The 16,381-nt window shown below is 52.1% G+C and overlaps 1 protein-coding gene across 2 annotated transcripts; it reads right to left on the bottom strand.

Moving 5' to 3' along the window:
• Window positions 1-1,276: 1,276 nt before the first annotated feature.
• On the bottom strand, window positions 1,277-12,636 carry CDK2AP1 (cyclin dependent kinase 2 associated protein 1). 2 transcript variants are annotated; one of them, XM_047761642.1, is made up of 4 exons: window positions 12,285-12,636; window positions 7,736-7,833; window positions 5,713-5,839; window positions 1,277-2,077 (listed from the first exon to the last, which is right to left on the bottom strand). In XM_047761642.1, the coding sequence occupies exons 1-4, from the start codon at window positions 12,337-12,339 to the stop codon at window positions 2,010-2,012; spliced, it is 348 nt and encodes a 115-aa protein (XP_047617598.1). In that variant the 5' UTR covers window positions 12,340-12,636; the 3' UTR covers window positions 1,277-2,009. The 2 variants fall into 2 exon arrangements, with proteins under 2 accessions (XP_047617598.1, XP_047617599.1); XM_047761643.1 differs by lacking the exon at window positions 12,285-12,636 and adding an exon at window positions 11,791-11,809.
• Window positions 12,637-16,381: the final 3,745 nt, after the last annotated feature.

Genomic DNA, 16,381 nt, shown 5'->3' with positions numbered 1-16,381 from the left:
GGTCTAATCGGAGCCGTAGCTGCCAGCCTACGCCAGAGCCACAGCAACGCAGGATCTGAGCCGCGTCTGCGACCTACACCACAGCTCACAGCAACTCTGGATCGTTAACTCACTGAGCAAGGGCAGAGATCGAACCTGCAACCTCATGGTTCCTAGTCAGATTCGTTAACCACTGCACCATGGTGGGAACTCCTCCCTAACCTTTTTGAATTTCCTATCATGCACATGAAGGAGATGCAGACAAGCTGACCCGTCTCTAGCCTTTCAAGCTGCCTTTCGAGCTGCCGTGGCTAAGACCTGGCCTCTTGCCTATACAGTCTCCTTCCTTTGTCTCAGGCCAGCCCTCACCACACTAAATCCTCATCACATGGGGATCAGTGCCTAAGGAATACAGTCAAGATGACCTCAAAGTCCCTTTGGAAGGCACTGCTCTAGACCACCACATGGATCCTCAATACATCCAAGGCAACCTGGTTTTCCCAGTACCGGGGCAAGTAGTTCTTCCACTAAGCATGGCATAAAGTAGCCAGCTCAAGTTTAATGGCTGCATTAAATGAAAAAAAAAGAGGAGGGAGTTCCCATTGTGGCTCAGTGGAAACAAATCTGACTTGTTACCATGAGGATGCAGGTTTGATCCCTGGCCTTGCTCAATGGGTTAAGGATCTGGTGTTGCTGTGAGCTGTGGCACAGGTCGTAGACATGGCTCAAATCTGGCATGGCTGTGGCATAGGCCAGCAGCTGCAGCCCCAACTTGACCCCTAGCCTGGCAACTTCCATATGCTGCAGATACAGCCCTTAAAAAAAAAAAAAAAAAAATCACCCATAGTGCAGCTTCACCTGATCCCAGCTCATCGTGTCCTTGACCGGTGTGCTGCTGACATTGTCACACAAATGTTTCTCAGCTGGACGGAAAATGCCCTTTGACAGGCCTCTTGCCCCTCTCACTGAGGAGCTGTTCTTAAAAAGAGCACCAAGAGGAATTCCCGTCATGGCGCAGCAGAAATGAATCCGACTAGGAACTGTGAGGTTGCTGGTTCGACCCCTGACCTTGCTCAGTGGGTTAAGGATCCGGCGTTGCCACGAGCTGTGGTATAGGTCACAGATGGGGCTCAAATCTGACGTTGCTGTGGCTGTGGCATAGGCTGGCAGCTGTAGCTCCAATTCACCCCCTAGCCTGGGAACCTCTATGTGCTGTGGGTGAGGCCCTAAAAAGAAAAAGAGAAGAAGAAAAAAAAAAAGCACCAAGAATTCAAGAAACTCACATCTTAATACAAGCTGTTAATGAAAATAAGCTTTATTACATCAAGTAATAAATACAAAGATGCAAACAGTTTCATTTTCTTCCAGATGTTTGGATCAACTTCCAGGAAAGGCAGAACTGAAATCTACAGTACAGTCTTAGGAATAATTTCGGGGGTCCCTGTTAGGTTTGGTTTGGGAGGCTGCTCTTTCTTCTGTATTTATAACTTGTGCATTTTAAAAACTGACTTCAAAGCACCTAGGAGTCATGCAAATGCTTAAGCAAAAAAGAAGTTACAATAAGCAGAATCTACACTGTATGGCAAACAAGGGGACCAGCTACTAGGTTAAGTGTGTGCTGTCAGTCCACACTACAAAAAAAAACCGTTCAAGTTGTATCAGTTTACAAAAAAGAACAGAGAACAATCTTGGTAACATAACTTCAAAAAAGGAAAGCCAGACACCTGTATCTTGGGGGCAAACTAGTTTGCTTTAAGATAGGTAACTTTTACGTGCATCTTTTGAATCAATGCTTTAAAAAACAAACACCTGGGTAGTTCCTATTTAAAATGTAAATCCTAATCAACTGCAAAATCTTTCCTCAAATCTTAAGAGACTATAGGTTCAGAGCCTAGTGAACCATGGGAGGGACAGTGGGAAGGAGAAACCAGATTGTTACCATGTTGAAAACAAAGTTTCATCTGAGCAAGGGAGATGAACTGTAACTTCTCTGGGAAGAAGATGGGAAACCTTCCAGGCTCACAAAGCAGCTAGGACCTGGCGTTCCGTTCCGTTTCAGCCAAGCACTCCCTCACCAAGCCTCTAGCGTGGATGATGCCTGGAAGAGAAGCAGAGGCGGGCATTAGCAGTGGCACCCACTGCGGAAGGGGGAGGGTCCTTTCACAGCCAGCCATGAAGCCCTCAGACCAGAGGAAACCTGCGTCCAATGACTCAAGTACTAGAGCCAGTAAAGGCTCTAAGGAGACTTCCCTGGTGGCTCAGTGGGTTAAAGATCCCATGTTGTTGGAGTTCCCAGTGTAGTTCAGCGGGTTACAAACCCAACTAGTATCCACTGGACGCAGGTTCAATCCCTGGCCTCACTCAGTGGGTTAAGGATCCGGCATTGCCATGAGCTGTGGTGTAGCTTGCAGACATGGCTCAGATCTGGTGTGGCTGTGGTGTAGGCCAGCAGCTATAGCTCCAGTTCGACCCCTCACCTGGGAGCCACCATATGCCTCAGGTGTGGCCCTAAAAAGACAAAAAAAAAAAAAAGATCCGGTGTTGTCACTGCTGCAGCTCGGGTTGCTGCTGTGGTTTGGTGCAGGTTTGACTGCTGGCCCAGGAAATTTCCGCATGCCATGGACATGGCCAAAACAAACAAACAAAAGACTTTAAATAATAAATAAATAAAAGGCTCTAACAAATCCCACCCCACCCCTCAAAGCCAAAACTCCTCTTTTAAAAATCTCATTCTATGCTCAAGGTGACAACCAGGAAGCTCTCTTTTCATTACTCCCTATTCAAACTATGTTACCAACCAGATGACAAGAGTAAGTGTGTCTCCACCCCAGTTTTTTAAGCCAAACCCTCTGGAGATTCCATGCCCTCAAATCATTATTTTTTCTAAAGTCTAGAAAGGACCTGGCAGTGTCACAGCCTGCCTGGTTCAGGTACAAGAGAACTACTCACTTGGTCCACTGCTTCGTCCTTCCCCCAGGGGACCTGCAGCATCTATTCCACTATTATTCGCCCATCATCTTTTATCTCTATGGTTTGGGAGTTATCTATTGTTTGCTTGGGTTTCTTTAGGAGGGGGAGGGCAGGCTTTACTCAACTTCATGAAACATTGATCTCATTTTAATAGGCACAAGAGAATCTATTCCTTTTTTTTTTTTTTTCCAGACTTAAAAAAAAAAAAAATCCCTTTATTTTAGTCATTTTGAGCAGCTACAACAGAGTACCATAGTCTGGGTGGCTTAAACAACAAACATTTATTTCTCACAGTTCTGTAGGCTGGGAAATCCAAGATCAGAGAATCTATTCCTTCTAAGAGCTGACCCCCAGAGGGCAATGGGAGTGAGTGACTCCTCAAATCACTCAGGTGTCCCCACCTTACAAATCTCATCCCCCAGAACTTCTGAGCTTTGAGACCTTCTGTAAAGGGCTATACAAACAGACTCCCAGACAGAGGACAGACTTGTGGTTGCTAAGGGGGAAGGGCAGAGGGAGGGAGTGGGATGGAGGGGGAATTGGGGGTTAGTAGATGCAAACTATTCCATTTAGAATGGATAAGCAAGGAGGTCCTGCTGTACAGCACAGGGAACTATATCCAGCCTCTTGGGATAGACCATGAAGGAAAATAATATAAGAAAAGGAATGCATATATATGTATGACTGGGTCACTTTGCTGTATAGCAGAAATTGGCACAACACTGTAAATCAACTATATTTTAATTTAAAGGGGGGGGGCTGTATAGCCACTGTCACAGCTACTCCACTCTACCGTGACAACAGCAGCAGACATTATGTAAGCAATGGGTGTGGCTACGTTCCAACAATACTTAGAGACACTAAAGTCTGAATATCACATCATTTTTACATGTCACAACATCTTTCTTTTTCTTCACCATTAAAAACCACAAAAAACAGTCTTGGCTCCTCTTGGTGCCTGACTCCCTCTTGCCCTATGACCCTTTTTACTTGCTATGACATAAACTTGGCAAGCCTGCTCAGCTTCTGGTCAGGGTGACTGTGGGACCAGCTGCTTCCCCAGGATGTGCCCTGGCTGCCCTGGCGCAGTCACTAGGTGTATCCAGGCATGGACTTGAACTGCTGGCTTTGTTGGGTGGCTGCAGATCACCTGTCAGACAGTCTCTGGGGTCCAGCATCTTCCCAGGCATCTCCAATCTGGTAACCAACACCCCAGTTACCAGGACTGGGTGGCATGATGCCCACCTGACCCCCAGGGTTGGACTGGAGGTAAGCTCCCCCCCTCCTCCACGCACTCTTCGTTCCACCCTCTAACTGCCAGTCCCCCTCCCCACACCTGTGCTCTTATTACCCAACCCAGTTCCAAAACAGGTTAGTCTCTTCACAAAGGAGTCATGAACTGGGTAAAGGCCACTGCTTTGGGTAGGGGCCTGACCTCAATCAGCCTTGCCCATCACTGAAGTCACGGCTGCAACTGCAGCACCCCGTACACCCCAGATTTATAACTAAGAAGTGTTTCCCTTTCCTATTTCTCCAAAGTTACTTCTCTGACCTTCAGAAAAACAAAAAAACCTGAATCCCTCCTGAAATTAAATTCACACATAAGCCACCACATTCTGAACCACCACCTTCTAAAATAGAAATCCTTTTCTCCCCTCCACTCCCAACCAACCTATTTCACTGCCTGCTGAAGTCAGCTGGCCAGTCACATCTTCACGTGCAATACCTTCTTCCTGTGGTACCATCCTCCAGTGCCCTCCCTCTCTAATCAAGAAATAACTTCAGGAGTTCCCGTCATGGCTCAGTGGTTAATGAATCCGACTAGGAACCATGGGGTTTCAGGTTCGATCCCTGGCCTCACTCAGTGGGTTAAGGATCTGGCGTTGCCGTGAGCTGTGGTGTAGGTCACAGATGTGGCTCAGATCCTGTGTTGCTGTGGCTGTGGCACAGGCCAGCAGCTACAGCTCCAATTCAACCCCTAGCCTGGGAACCTCCATATGCCTTTTTAGGGTGCTGCCCTAAAAAGACAAACAAACAAAGCCAAAAACAAAAAAATTCAACAGGAGAAGGAACAGGACACAGCTCGGATCCTGCGTTGCTGTGGCTCTGGTGTAGGCCGGCGGCTACAGCTCCAATTAGACCCCTAGCTTGGGAACCTCTATATGCCGAGGGAGCGGCCCTAGAAATGGCAAAAAAAAAAAGAAAAGAAATAACTTCAAAGCCTACTTGCTTTCCCTCCCCAGACTAGCACAGACCACACCCTCCTGGGGCACTGCTCCAAAAGAGGACAGCAGAGGACCCTGCAGCCCCCAGTCACTGGCCTTGCCCAGAGGAGAAGCCTGTTGTACTGGGTGGCTTGGGGCTCCCTGGGGCCAGCGATGGCCAAAGGGAGCAGAGCAGGCCTGGGGCAGAGCTGCACCATCTGGGTCTAGACTCCCTTCTAAGACAGATGGACCCACCCTTACCCCAGGGAAGCATGCAGGGCGAGGGCTTCCCTTCTTAGACACCCCATCTGACAAGTGGCCACCAAGACCCTTCCTGTCAGATCCTCAGGACAGCCTACACTCCACAAACCCAGTCACGCTGCCTGATGCCTCCACATCCAAGGGTAATTCTGTAACAGGGCAGGAACCCCTGTGTCCTGTGCCGCGGGGTACTCTCCTGTCTATCATCCTCCATTTTCAAGAGAGAAAATCTTTCAAGACAGTTACTAGGCCAGAAGCAAAGCGTCACCTGACAGTGGAGTCCAGGCCCATGACCTACCTCGTTTTAGTCTCTCCATTGCGCTCTTGCTGCCTGCATAGGTGGGTCTGATCTCTTTCCCCAGCTCTTCGATGATGGCCAGCAGCTCAGCGTATTTGCTCTGGGGCACCTGGCTGTTACCGGTTCCCTAGAATCAGAAAGAAAAAGGTTCAGGGAGTTCCCATTGTATCTCAGTGGGATACAAACCCGACTAGAATTCATGAGGATGCGGGTTCAATCCCTGGCCTCGCTCAGTGGGTTAAGGACCTGGCATTGCCATGGCTGTGGCGTAGGCCAGCAGCTGCAGCTCTGATTTAACCTCTAGCCCAGGAACTTCCATATACCACAGGTGCAGCCCTAAAAGAGGAGAAAAAAAAAAAAAAGTAGTTCAGATAGATTGAGCCCAACCTGACCCCAATGCCATGGTCAAGGCCCCACCACATGCCAGTCTCGCAAGGGCAGGGGCAGATGGTGGAGAGAAAGTGGCCTGGCCTAAACTCTCAAGGTTCCTGCCTCTGCTAGAGCCAGGTTCGTCCTCTCTGGGGGACAATTATAGACCAGGAGCCGGCACTCCCTACAGTCCCTATGCACTCAGAGAAACCACCCAGCAGTCTACAGAAAGCTGTTATCATCTCAAATGAAAAAAAAAAAAAAAGGACTGGCTTATCAACAGCAAAGGGTTCACTGGGAATTTCCTAGGAAGGAGCAGGATGGACGGGCTTGAGGGATGGAGTGAGTGGACGAGATGGAGGCCACACCTGGTTTGGCAGGACTATAAAAACCGCCAGAGCCCCAGATATGTTTAATTCATCCATCTTCCCCTACTGGCAGAGCCCACAGCACAGAACTTTCTCTCCAGACCCCTAGCAGCCTGAGGAAACACCCAGATCAATGAGACCAGGTTCCTGCCTGGCTGTGGGCGGAGACTGCCAGTTCAGGCCTCACCCCAACCCTCCCTCTCCCGTCCCCCTCCCCACAGCTGCATCAGAGCAGCTGTGTCCCGACCAGGAGACCCTCGCCTGCTCCTCCCTCCTCTGCTGCCTGTTTCTTGGCTTCCCAATCCTTCCTCCTCTCCTTGTCCTGCTCCTCAGCATCCTCCAGGAGCCTCCTCCGGGATCCGTGGCCCTTCCTCTCTTCTGGCCGCTGCCTCACAGCCAGGGCGCTGTGGGGCCTATCCAGGCCACACTTGACACCGTCCTCCCACCACCGCCTCTTCAAAGGGGTCTGCGCCCACTTCCCCTTGGGGGCTAGGACAGCCTGGCAGGGCATGGCCAAGAGCCGCCACCTCATCCCAGAGGCTGGCCTCCATGGCGACCTCGGAACATGAGTTCCAGCCACTACAGGGGAGAACCTCACAGCTGGCAGCCCAGGCACCAAGGGCAAGGCCTTAGGGTTCCCCCCTTTGGGCACCACTTCCTTGGCTTTCTCCACTGATGGCCCCCCAACCCAGTGGGAAGACCAAGTCTTGGCAAGGCTGCCAAGTAGGGGTCATGGTCCTGTAACTGGTGGAACGAGGTGTGAAACTCAGGGGCCCCCAGCTCTCTATGAAACCCACCCGGACTCCACTAGGACATGGGCCCCCACCTCTCTGACGGGGCCACAACCTTGTGGGGAATGAGTGGGAATGGGCACCCCCTGACACCAGCCTCTGTCCAAGCTCAGAGCAAGAGTTGAGGCCATACCTCACTTCCCTAGGAACCAAGCATGAGAACCCCCCAGGGACATATGTGGGCTGGTAGTCCCAACAAGACTGTGGCTCTTGGAGTTTCCAGCCTCCCACATGCAGCATGTGGAAGTTCCCAGGCCAGGGATTGAACCCGCACCATGGCAGTGACCCAGGCCGCTGCAGTGGCAGCATCAGATCCTTTACCCACTGAGCTATAAGGGAACTCCCATCACCCCTCTGTTCTGAAGCCCTGGCCTTGAGTTGAGGAGGCTCAGATGACCGCTCCATTCCTTCATCTCTACTCCTTCCACAGCTCCCCCTCAGGGCCCAGGCTGCCCTCAGAGCCCCTCCCCCTGAGCATCACCCCCACTGCTGTACCTGGGTATAGCCTAGAGATGGTGGCCCATAGTCACTCAGCAGCTGGCGGTACTGTGAAGATGTCGCCATACTGGTGGAGGGCGGGTGGACACTCCCAGCTACGGGGAAGGAGACAGGAGTTAATAATCAAGTAGCCTTGTCTAACTGTACCAGAGATGAGGACTCTCAGTCAGGCCTCAAGCCATCAACAGTACTCTTTTATCTCCAAGGACAGAGAACCCTACTCTTGCTCCTGGTTTGGCCATGGCTGACAAGCAGCCTAGATGATTGATGGTAAAATATAGCTAATAGGCTCCTGATCTTCACATACGCCAACCACCACAGCAGACATTGCTAATCAAACACAGAAATCCTTCCCATCCATTCAGTTTAGATTGGTACCAAAGATGAAATCGGCTGCTATTTCCTGCCTAACCCTTGCAAGTCCCCTTTCCCTGGGTCCTGCTCCCCAGAGGCTGATACCCTAGAGCCACAGGCCTGCCACAGGAGCCCACTTGCCACTAAGGCTGGCCTGCTCCTGGGCTAACACTTCCTCTGTGCCCTAACCTCTGCTGGACTATATCGTGAGGAAGACGGGGGACAGTCGAGAGGTTCTGAGTCCCAACCCTAGCGGGGGACTGGTGTTCTAGACACAAAGTCAGGAATCTGGAGTACATCCCAGCCTGCATGTCCTCAAACAAGTCCCTTACCTCTGAGCTCCTGTCGCCTCTCCCCAAAGAGGGGACAAGAGCCTTGACAGTCTGAGTCTATGCCCAGATGGCTTGCACCCTAAGAGAGGAGGGGTCAGACCCTACTGGGAGACACTGGCCCGCAGCAGAGGGGCCACGTGGGGCCAGGGCCAGGCCCAGAATGGAGTCTCCCAGATGGCAGTTGGGAGATGCTCAGCAGGGAATTTTCCAGCTCCAGCTCAGTAGCTGGAAGCATGCAGACCCGTAATGGCGTCCGAGTGGCCATTAGCGGGTAAAGGATGTCCTGCAGAATTACAAACAGCGGTAACCATGGAGAATTTACCTAGCCCTCCTCGGCAGCTGCCCGCCTGCCTCCACGCCTGGCCGGGGAGCAGCTTCCCCTCTGCCTGCCGCCCCCAGAGCCAAACGGTCCCTCTCTCACGCACACAGCAGGCTCTGCAGACTTGGCCCCGGGGATGGACAGCTGGTGCCAGGCCGGCCAAACCGACCAGCTGCTCATCTGGTGTGGGCAAGGGGAGGGGCAGGGAGGAAGGAAGTCAGGAGCTCAGGCTGATAGAGCTGGAAGGAGCCCTGGAGCCCCTCCCTGGAGAGAGAGCAACACAGACCAGAGAGGGTGGGCGCTGCCCCAGGCCACACAGTGCAGAAGCAGCTACCTGTCCCTCTGTCCAGGAGCTGGGGACAGCCCCATAACCAAGATGTCTCCTCAATCTCAAGCCTGCCCTGGAATTTTTCCACTGGGGCCCGGATTTATGCTCAAGCACAAGATGTGCAGTCAGGAAACATGGATTCTGCCACCTCTAGGCTGCAGACTGGGCACAGCGCTGTGCTGCTCGGAGCCTCACTGCCACGCCTCTAGAGCAGCGATGCTGAAACACCTGTGGTATGGAACTACAAGCACGTGAGCACATGTGGGACCTCTGTCTGAGGTAACTGTGAGTGTGCAGTGTCCAGAACACAAGAATGTGTGGCAGGGCGGGTGTCCCCCCACCCCAGGTCTCCTCACCACATCAACCAAACCCCAATTTCCTGATCTTCTGATGTGGGTGGTGAGTGCGGTCTGGGTAGCTCAGGCTTCGCCATCCCAGACCCAGGTTCAAGTCCTGGCCACTACAAGGTATTACACCATTCTGTAAGGCCAGGATGCTAAATGCCAAGACTGGGGGCAAGGGGTGGGGGATGAACTGCACTGTTCAGCACTTTGAGGCATCTAGAAGATTCCAACTCCCTGGCAGGAGGTGAGCTGGACACCTGTCCTCCTCCTCTTATTGCTGTCTTGCATTTCTTGCCTCCCTGACCCCATCTTCTCTCCTACAGGCAAGGGCCTGGACTAGGAGCCAGTTCAGCTGTGTGACTTAAGGCAAGGCCCTTCCCTCTCTGGGCCTCAGTTTATCCGTCAGTTTGAGGCAACGGTTCCTAACAGAATGTCTAAAGGCTCTAGATCCTACTCCTCCGCAATGCTGGGGTTAGGTCTTAGGGGAGCTCTGGGAAGAGGGAGGAAGGAGAGCCCCCACGTTTTGGTTAGGGGTGTGGAGGGAGGGGGAGATGGGAAACAGCCCAGGGCTTGACTTGCCCTGGGTGATGTGGTAGGGACCCCGAATCAGTGGCCTCACTTGCTGTTGGCAGGGAGGGTATCTGCGGCCCTAGGGAGAGTTTGCAGAAGGGCCCCGAGTTCCACTCATGCCCACTCCTTCCCGCAGATACAGGGAGGGCCAGCGGCTGCCGAAGGCCACAGAGAAAACCAGACTGGGCGTGAGCACGGCTGGCCGGCCGTCTCGGAGCATCGCAGACAATGCGCACAGTGTGCGGGGGACCAGGGAGGGCCCAGAGCTGAGGGAGGGATTGGCAGAGGCCAGCAGCTCCTGGGGCCAGGCGCGGCTCCCCACCCCCACGCCAGACAAAGAGCAGCCTGGGCCTGGGGAGCTGGCGGCCTTCCCGCCACTTGGGGCGCCTGGGGGGGCTCTCTGGCGGGGAGGCAGGGGCTTTGTCTAACTCAGCCACTGCCACTGCCGGCCAGGCCGCGGCTTGGCAACTCGCGAGCAGGAGGCAGGGCTGGAGGGCGTGAGGGATGATGACAAGGAAGCCGGAGGAGCGGCAGCGGAGAGTCCATCTTGGATGCAAATGGCAGGGGGAGATCGGGCTTTCCAAAGGGGTCCACAGGGAGGGGAGCAGCCTGCCACAAACCTGGGGACCTCAGCACTCCTCCTGGAGTTCACCAGAGGAGAAAGAAGAAAATCTGTGCACAGGTGCTAGCCAGCCCAGAACAGGACTTCAGGGGTGCTGAGTGGCTGCCTCTGCCACCGTGACCCCAGTCCCCAAAGGTCCCAGTTTAGGGTCCCTGCCTCAACTGTACCAGGGCAGGCCTGAGATATCCCACCTGTCCAGGCAGCAGCAAGATCCTCCATCCTTCCCACAGTCAGATGAAGGAGGCAGTGAGAAATACTACGGGCAGCAAAGCTTGTCTTTATAAGGTTTGCAGACCCCAGAAGAGGTGAGAACATTTGAAGAGAAAATAGTGGCTGTTTGCTCTTGAGGCTTAGAGCCCACATTTGACCAACCCACCCAATCACATCCTGAATCTTAACCCTTTCCACTCCCCAATCTGTGTCTAAGAAGTTAAAAAATAAATAAATATTTATTTATTTATTTACATGCATTACTTTTCTGGGTCCCCTTTAGGATTTTTGGAGTTATGGAGTCAACCATTTGGAGACAAGGCTCAAAACTTTCGGACAACTGCCAGCGTGGCATTTCGGACCAGAGACGCCAGTCTCCTCCCCGCCAATCACACCCCCCCACGCCCCCACGCGCCTAGCTTTTTGGAAGTTTGTTTCCCACCAAGAGTCTAAAGGAGAAGGGCTATAGTGAAGGGAAAGAGCAAATCACCCCTAAAACCCACAATTTTACCCTTCCCTCCCCACGGTGCCTTTCGTCCCTGGGAGGAGACCCTGGGCACAGCCTAAAGCTGCCTGACAACTTCTGGAGGAGTTTCCTGGGACCGTCCAGTTCCAGCCCCAAGGAAGGGAGAGGACTGCCCCTAGGCTTCTGCGGGAGGGGACCTTCCAAACCTAGAGTTGGGGGCTCAAGATGCGGGGCCCCGAAATGTGGGCCCCAGGCCGAAATGCCGCCCCCACCCTCCGCCTGCAGGCACTCCGAAACCCCGGGTCTTCAACTTCGCTCATTCTGCCGCACACGCCTGAGGGGACCTTCCCGCGAGCCCCATTTTGGGCACCCCGCTCCCACGCGCCAGGCCGAGCCGCCACCGATGATGTCCCCTGCACCGCCGGTGACCCCAGCGGACCCGGGCCCTCAGGGCGGTCTGCACTTGGCATGCTCGCCACCCCGCAGCGCTGCCGCGCGTGGCCTAACCTTGCTCACGTGCACGCAGCAGTCTCGGCCCCCGCCCGGGCTTGACCCCCGCTCCCCAAGGGCGGCCCGCGCCCCGCTCCCGGCGCCCCGCTCCCCGCGCGGCCCGGCCGCTCCCGACTCCCGCCGGCAGGGGCCCTCGCCGAGCCGCCCAAAAGCCGGAGGAAAACGGAGCCGAGAAAGCCTCCCCCGCCCTCGCTCGCCGCGCTCCCCGCGAGCCCTCAGCCGCCGGCGTGGGGGGGACCGCGGCGGCAGCCAGCGCCCCGGGCCCCGGCCCGGCCCGAGGCCCGGCGCGGCACAGGGCGCACCAGCGAACTTTGGCGGCGTGGGCGCCGGAATCATGGCGGCGGCGGCGGCCCCGCTGCCCCGGGCCGGGACCCGGTGCCTGCCACCCCCGGCCGCCGCGGGTCCCCGGGAGCCGGGGCCGGGCGCGCGGGCCCTCAACTTGGCCGCACTTGGGGCGCGGCGCACGCGGCCCGCAGGGCGCACTCACTTACCGGCGTTGAGGGAGGCGGCGGGCATGTGCGCGGTCAAGTTCGGTTTGTAAGACATCCCCCCGAGCGGCGGGGCGCGCCGGGGCGCAGCGGGGCCAGGCCCGCGAGGGCGACGGCGGCGGCGAGGCCGGACGGCGGCGAGGCGGCCCCGGCGTCCGTGCGCCCGTCCGTGCTCCCGCCGAGCTCCCGCGCACTTTTTGTTGTTGACGGCTCGGGCCGCACCGGCAAATATGGCCGTCCCTCACCCTGACACCCGCTGCAGTATATCACCCATACATCGGGCGGGCGCGCGGGCGCAGGGGCGGCCGCAAACTTTGAGCGGAGCCAGCGGGGCCGGCCCGGGCCGGGAGGGGGCGGCCCGGCGCGCCGCGGCCCGGCGTCAGGGGGCGGCTCCGCCCGCTGCCGCGCCCCGCGCCTCCGGGCGCGCTCGGCGCCCGCAACTTGGCAAAGTTTGGGGGGCTGGGGTCCCGGCGGCGCCCGAGGCCCGCGTGGGTCCCTTTCTTCTTCTACGCAGGCGGCGCCTGAAGATTTGTTCTTTTACCGATTAATTTTTTTTAATAGCTAGGTAGGATTGCAGAATTACTTTTTCCCCCCTGGACTGTGGGGGCAGGGATGGAAAATTACCTGGAGAAAATGGTGGCGAGTGGTATTTTTAAGCGCGTAGATCTTTCCAGACGCCAAGGTCTGGCTACACCCCAGAGTAAGAACAACCAATTCTTGACATTGATTTCAAATAAATTTCACGTCCCTGTCGGTATTAAGTGGTTTTTAACCCTTTAGGGGCCTAGACACCTTTGAGACTGTACAAAAGCCAGCAGCCTCCTCCCCTGGAAAATACACCCGAACATTCACACAATTTTGCATCTTAACACATTCAGATATTTAAGAAGCGCCTACTGTGTGCGGTGCACTGTTCCAGGTGCTAAAGATACAGAATAAACTTGACAAAGTTTCTTCTCTCCTGGAGAATTTTTTTGCAATTTTTGACTCTCCTCTACCCCCACCCCAGCCCACTTCTCAGATCTGACTGAAACACAATCACCAAATGTATTTTGCATTAGGTGATGAAGCTTTTGAAGGTAGTATTTCTTGGAGTTCTGCTTGAATAGTAAATCTTGTCAAAATACAAGAGATGCCCACCCTTTTCTGCCCTTTGTAATCGCCATGCTTTGCAGAATTTTTTTGATTAGCCACAGACATTCAGATACATCCGGATCTACTGAGGAAGGCATCAACATTTTTGCCTGAAAGCAAAGGGACACCATCCATGCCTTCCCTCCATCCCTTTAGGAATGAAGGTACAGGTGACACTCCCTTCTCAGCACCCCTTGTGATAAGCTTTAGGCTGGTTGAGCCAAGAATGTTCAGTGATTCTGCTGTTAAGCACCGGGGACTATATCCAATCGCTTGTGATAGAACATAATGTGAGAAGAGTGTGTGTGTGTATATATATGTGTGTATGTATATATGTATGAATGACTGAGCTCTTTGCTGTACAGCAGACATTGACAGAACATTGTAAATCAACTATAATAAAAAAAATTTTTTTTAGGTGTTCCCATCATGGCTCAGCGGCAACAAACCCGACTAGTATCTATAAGGATGCAGGTTCGATCCCTGGCCTTGCTCAGTGGGTTAAGGATCTGGCATTGCCGTGAGCTGTAGTGTAGGTCACAGACTCGGCGCAGATCCTGCGCTGCTGTGGCTATGGCATAGGCTGGCAGCTATAGCTCTGATTCAACCCCCTAGCCTGAGAATTTCTATATGCTACGGGTGCAGCCCGAAAAAGACAAAGACAAAAACAAACAAACAAACAAAAAAAAAAAAAACGTTTTTTTTTAAGAATGCTCAGTGAAATTTTTTTCACGAATAAATTAATATCACCCTTTTCCTACCCTGCCTCTAGAGGACCAGTACTCTAGAGTAGCATTGTCCAAAAGAAAAGTATCGCAGGCCACGCAAATAATTTAAAAGTTTTAGTAGTCACATTTTAGAAAGTAAAAACTGGTGAAATTAATCTCAATTATAACAGTTTATTTAACATAATATACCCCAAAATGGTATGATTTTGATACATAATGAATATAAAGCAATTATTAAGATACTTTACATTCTTTTTTATGATACTAAACTCTTCAAAACCCAAACTGTATTTTACCCTTACAGCTCATCCTTATTCAGACTGGCCACAGGTCAAGTGCTCAGTAGCCATAATAGCTAGCGATTTTCCTGTTGAACCAGTGAAGGGCTAGAAACTACAAGAATTGGATTCATAAGGCCAACAGACCTGGGTATTCATTCTGGCTCCATCACCTGCCAGCTGTTTGACAAAACCTCCATTTCCTTGCAGCAAGAATCCAGATCTCTGTGGCCTGCCTCAGTCCCTTCTACAGATGCTGTGGGCTCTTTTCTTTCTATGTTGTGTTTTTAACATGCTGCCCACCATCCCCCTCACTAATCGTTATTGAAAAATATTTTTCCTTTTGTTTTTAATTGAGATCTAGTTCACTTAGTATAAAATTTATCCTTTTAGGAGTTCCCGTCGTGGCACAGTGGTTAACGAATCCGACTAGGAACCATGAGGTTGCGGGTTCGGTCCCTGCCCTTGCTCAGTGGGTTAACGATCCAGCATTGCCATGAGCTGTGGTGTAGGTTGCAGACGCGGCTCGGATCCCGCGTTGCTGTGGCTCTGGCGTAGGCCGGTGGCTACAGCTCCGATTGGACCCCTAGCCTGGGAACCTCCATATGCCGCGGGAGCGGCCCAAGAAATAGCAACAACAACAACAACAACAAAAAGACAAAAAAAAATTTATCCTTTTAAGTGGTTAAGGATCTGAGATGTTGATACTGCTGTGGTGGGAGTTCAATCTCTGGCCCAGGAACTTCTGCATGCCACTGGTGCAGCCAAATAAAATAAAATAAAATATACAGTTCAGGGAGTTCCTGTTGTGGTTCAGTGGTCAACGAATCCTACCAGAAACCATCAAGTTGCAGGTTCAATCCCTGGCCTTGCTCAGTGGGTTAAGGATCTGACGTTGCCATGAGCTGTGGTGTAGGTTGCAGATGTGGCTTGGAACCCACGTTGCTGTGTGACTGTGGCGTAGGCCAGCAGCTACAGGTCCAATTAGACCTCTAGCCTGGGAACCTCCATATGCTGTAGGTGCGGCCCTAGAAAAAGACCAAAAAAAAAAAAAATATATATATATATATATATGCACACACACACACACACACACACACACACACACACACACACACACACACACACACACAGTTCAACAGTTCAGTGAGTTTTGTGATCACCACCACCACTATCTAATTCTAGAACATTTTTGTCATCTGAAAAGGAAAATCTATACCTAACAACAGTCACTCCCCATCCCCCACTACCCATAGCTTTAGGCAGCTGCTAGTCTACCTTCCATGCCTATGGATGTGCCTATGGATGTACCTATTCTGGACATTTCCTATGAATTAAATCATATAATATGTGTACAGCCTTTTTCACTTAGCATAGTGCTTTCAAGGTCCATTTATATTGCAACATGTATCAAGACTTTGTTCCCTTTCATGGCTGAGTATTTCCACCGTATGAATAGACCACATTTTGCTTATCCATTCATCAGCTTATGGATATTTGGTTTGTTTTCACTTTTTACTATTATGAATAGAGCTGCTATGAACATTTGTGTACAAATTTTTGTGAATATGTATTCAATTCTTTGGGGTATATACCCAGGAGTGGAATTGTTGGGTTACATAGTAACTCTATGTTTGACTTTTTGAGGAATTGCCACTCTATTTTGCATAGTGACTGTACCATTTTACATTTCTATCAGCAATGTGTAAGGTTTTCAGTTTCTCCATATCCTCACCAACACTTTTGTTATCTGGCTTTTTTATTTTAGGCATCCTAGTGAGTGTGAACTGGAATCTCATGGTTTTGATTTGCATTTCTTTAATGGATGATGATATTGAGCTTCTTTTCATGTGCTTACTGGCCATTTGTTATCTTCTTTGGAGAAACATCTATTCTAATCCTTTACCATTTTTAAACTTGAGTTAACTTTATGTTAAGTTTTAAGATTTTTTTTACTTTG

The sequence above is a fragment of the Phacochoerus africanus genome, chromosome 15 (assembly GCF_016906955.1).
Source record: "Phacochoerus africanus isolate WHEZ1 chromosome 15, ROS_Pafr_v1, whole genome shotgun sequence".
Lineage (NCBI taxonomy): Eukaryota > Metazoa > Chordata > Mammalia > Artiodactyla > Suidae > Phacochoerus > Phacochoerus africanus.
The sequence above is the reverse complement of the archived record's forward strand: the minus strand, read 5'-3'. Positions and strand labels throughout refer to the sequence as shown.

Bases quoted from the DNA above. Each gene is read 5' to 3' on its own strand.
- CDK2AP1 (XM_047761642.1), bottom strand. From the start codon at position 12,339: ATGTCTTACAAACCGAACTTGACCGCGCACATGCCCGCCGCCTCCCTC. The intron at 5,840-7,735 runs GTACAGCAGTGG...TTCTGATTCTAG, and splicing joins CATCTCTAGGCTATACCCAG to GGAACCGGTAACAGCCAGGT. The intron at 2,078-5,712 runs GTAGGTCATGGG...CTTCTCTTCCAG, and splicing joins AATGGAGAGACTAAAACGAG to GCATCATCCACGCTAGAGGC.